We start from the raw sequence: 3,934 nt of genomic DNA, 5'->3' as shown, positions 1-3,934 counted from the left end.
GTTCGTGAAATTCTTGCAGAGAGAGCTGGCGTACCTGTACCAGAAGAGAACACGCTAAAAAGTACATTAGATTGAGAGTGACCAAAATAAATGATGGTCTAAGCGCTGTTTTTAATCTAATTATCTGATGGAAAAAGAAAAGCCCCCTTAAATAACTTGAAAATTACTCAAGAGGGCTGTCTTCGTGCACAGCAAAAACTTAACCGCCTCTCATAATCATCCGGAAATAAGTGGCGGGGACCACGGGGTTTGCGTGGGTAACGGGCACTGTGAAGCAAACCACCACAATATTGACAAGGCTTACTTTGCACTTCAGAGGCGATATCGAGATCTACTTGAAGTAGAAATTGATAAAAACTGGCATCGTTAAAAAACTCATGGCACACTGGATTTGTCTCGCTTTTTTCTTCGTCGAAACAAGCAGAGGATTGTCGACGTAGAACCACACCACCTTCGGTTCGTTTCCTTGGTCGCAAGGTTTATCTCGGCGTTATCATCATTTTGGTTACCGCGCTGGATCACGGGTTATCTCATCGACGTCGGCAACGGTTGTTCGATCAGTTGGACATTAACCCCCAGACCTTCTATCGCTGGTTAAGGTGGTGGCGAACGTTTTTCCCAACGAGTCGTTGCTGGCAGGCAGCACGAAGTCAGTTCATACCCCCATTGAATAATGTTCAACTGCCTGGTGCATTATTGGGACGATTCACAGGTCGCGATTTAGCACAGTGTTTGTGTCAATTTCTTCAGTTGTTATTACCTCTTTCCAGCACTTCCTGGTCAGGTTATTTGAGGGTGGCTATCGACCCGCAGAAGATGTGATTTTAAACGACCTTCGGTTCTTCTAGGCTACAAACTCTTTCAAATTAGGGGTTAAGTCATGGGAAAACCAGAAGATCCTGATCGCTGGGCAAGACTACGCTTTGCGATCATCGGGCCTTTATTGGCCGCACCACCGCCACGAGGTGAGCTGCAACAGAAGCTGCTGGACCTATCCAACTGTCGCTGGAAACACCCGGTTAACAGCACCGATATTCAATTTGGTGTAGCGACCATAGAGCGCTGGTTCTATGCAGCCCGTCGGGCAGCAGACCCGGTTTTTGCTTTACGACGACAACGCCGGTGTGATGCTGGTCGTGCACGTCGATTAACGGCCTTACAGATTCAGGCCATTGAAGGGCAATATCAACTTCATAAGAGTTGGACGGTGCAACTGCATGTCGATAATTTATTGGCACTGGCCGAAGAAGATTTGACACTCCAGTCCATACCCTCCTATGGCACTATCCGTCGTTATATGAAAGCACAGGGAAATCATCGCAAGCGCATGCCCAAACGTGATACCCCGGGTGCCAGGCTCGCCGAACAACGGTTGCAAAAGGCGGAAGTGCGCAGTTATGAAGTGGATTACGTTCATAGCTTATGGCATGCAGACTTTCATCATGGATCACGTCAGGTCTTACTGCCATCAGGACGCTGGGTGACGCCTTTACTACTGGGCTTTATCGATGATCACTCACGTTTAGTCTGCCATCTACAGTGGTACCTGGATGAAACCGCCGAAACCTTGGTACACGGTCTTTGTCAGGCTTTGCAAAAGCGCGCATTACCGCGTGCCCTGATGACCGACAACGGGGCCGCCATGCAGGCCGATGAATTTAAAAGTGGCTTGCATCAGTTAAGCATCCTGCACGAAACCACCTTACCTTATAGCCCGTACCAAAACGCCAAGCAGGAAGTCTTCTGGGCCACGCTCGAAGGCCGTTTAATGGCCATGCTCGAAGGGGTTAAAGAGTTATCACTTGAGCGGCTTAATGAAATTACCCAAGTCTGGATTGAGCAAGAATATCATCAGAACAAACATGCCGAGATTGGAACCACACCGCTGCGACGTTATCTTGATACGACATCTGTCGGACGGGATTGTCCCGACAGTCGAACCTTACGGCAGGCTTTCCGCTGTCGCGTAAATCGTCGTCAACGCCGCAGTGACGGCACGATTAGTCTGGCTGGCAAGCGCTTTGAAATCCCCGCTCGTTATCGCCATATAGAACAACCCCAGGTTTGTTATGCCCGTTGGGACCTGAGTTCGGTTGATCTGATTGATGCGCACACGCAGAAAATACTGTGTCGGCTTTATCCGCTGGATAAAAGTGCCAATGCCAGCGGCAAGCGACGTGTACTGGAACAGACAACCGGTTTAATCACCTCACAAGCCCCCGCCACTGAGGGTCATGAACTGCCGCCGCTGCTACGCAAACTCATGGCTGAGTATGCCGCCACCGGTCAACCACCGGCTTATCTGCCCAAAACGACTCCGGAGTCTGACGCATGAATAAAACACTGTTATCGCTTTATGGCCTGAAATGGAATCCTTTCTCGCCTGAGCTGCCCACGGAAGGTGTGTATATCACAGCCAAGGTTGAACAGTTCTTCTGGCGTATAGAACAAGCCCTGATCCGTGAAGGTGGCTTTGCCATGATCACCGGTGACCCTGGAACCGGTAAAAGCATCACCCTACGCCTGCTGGCGCAACGCTTGTCAAAACTGCAAGATCTCAGTGTAGGCGCCATTGTCCACCCCAGTGGTAACCTGGCCGACTTCTACCGTGAAATGGGCGACCTATTCGGCATAGAACTGAAACCACATAATCGCTGGGGCGGGTTTAAAGCCCTGCGCGAACGCTGGTTATCGCATCTGGAAGGTACGTTATTACGTCCGGTGTTATTGATTGATGAAGCCCAGGAAATGCAACCCGCCGTACTCAGTGAACTGCGTTTGCTCAGCAGCATGCAGTTTGACTCCCAGACTTTGCTCACCGTCGTACTCGCCGGTGATGCTCGACTGAGCCATAAACTACGCCGTGATGAACTACTGCCCTTGGGCAGTCGTATTCGCGCTCGACTGGTGATGGACTATGTCGATCGCAACGAACTGGTAGCCTGCTTGAAGCACCTGTTATCGACAGCAGGCAATGCTAGTCTGATGACCCCGGAACTGATACAGACGCTATGTGATCATGCCCTGGGTAATTACCGTGTACTGACCGGCATGGCGGCCGACCTGTTGACGACTGCCGCCTTTAGAGAACTCACCCAACTGGATGAAAAACTGTACCTGGATGTTTTTGCAGCAACGCCTTCCAAATCACATAAAAGGCCTGAATAAAACCTGAGGAGAACCACTATGGACTCGCCATCATTGATACTGACGGGACTACCTGAGTTATCCGACGAAAGTGCCGGTCAAATACACGCTTTATTAGACTCATTTGTCAATGCATTTGAAGATCAATATTACACCCAGCTACAGCGATATTATCAATTACAGTCTAGTATACCCAAGCCATGGGAACCTACAGAACCGCCTGAACCTGATTTGTTTGATGGCTTTGACGAGATACCGTTCTAACCAATTGCAGTAATAACCCATCTCACTACCGGCAGGGAAGCCGGTATATACCATCTTTTTCCCTTGCCATTCATTCCATCAAATAGCTTGAATATCAGGTCATCAATTATCGTGGACACGCTCACTACCTGTACGTTTCGACCCCAAATAATCTGCTATCCTTATCAGTTTGAGTTCATCGATTTCCTAAGCCAGGCCACACCGGCAAGCTAAAGATGTATTTAAAGTGTCTTCATTGGAAACGTGTGATTATGCCCCTTTTTTTCATGATTAGTCCGTAGAGAGACTAGAGTCGATCATTTAACTGATGGGGCAAGGCCAATTAAGTTGGGGATTGACGAGTAGCGAAGTGCAATGAATTTCGGTGTTAGTTAGCATATTAACGGATGATTATTAAAATGAGTCGATATGAACTGAAATTAGTCACTGCCATAATATTGACTTTGATGCTGGCTACTCTGGCAGCCTCGTACTTGACTATTCAGTATCAATCCAAGGTTTCAAATGTCGATACGCTTATAAC

The 3,934-nt window shown here is 48.6% G+C and overlaps 1 protein-coding gene across 1 annotated transcript; it reads left to right on the top strand.

The window, feature by feature from the left end:
- The first annotated feature begins 2,331 nt into the window (after positions 1 to 2,331).
- On the top strand, positions 2,332 to 3,168 carry LOC106819904 (general secretion pathway protein A-like). Its single transcript, XM_014824479.1, has one exon. It carries the CDS (start codon positions 2,332 to 2,334, stop codon positions 3,166 to 3,168), a length of 837 nt encoding a protein of 278 aa, XP_014679965.1.
- Positions 3,169 to 3,934: the final 766 nt, after the last annotated feature.

This window comes from Priapulus caudatus, unplaced genomic scaffold, assembly GCF_000485595.1.
Source record: "Priapulus caudatus unplaced genomic scaffold, Priapulus_caudatus-5.0.1 Scaffold5058, whole genome shotgun sequence".
Classification (NCBI taxonomy): domain Eukaryota; kingdom Metazoa; phylum Priapulida; class Priapulimorpha; order Priapulimorphida; family Priapulidae; genus Priapulus; species Priapulus caudatus.
Note: the sequence above shows the minus strand (reverse complement) of the source record. Positions and strands in the feature narration are given on the sequence as shown.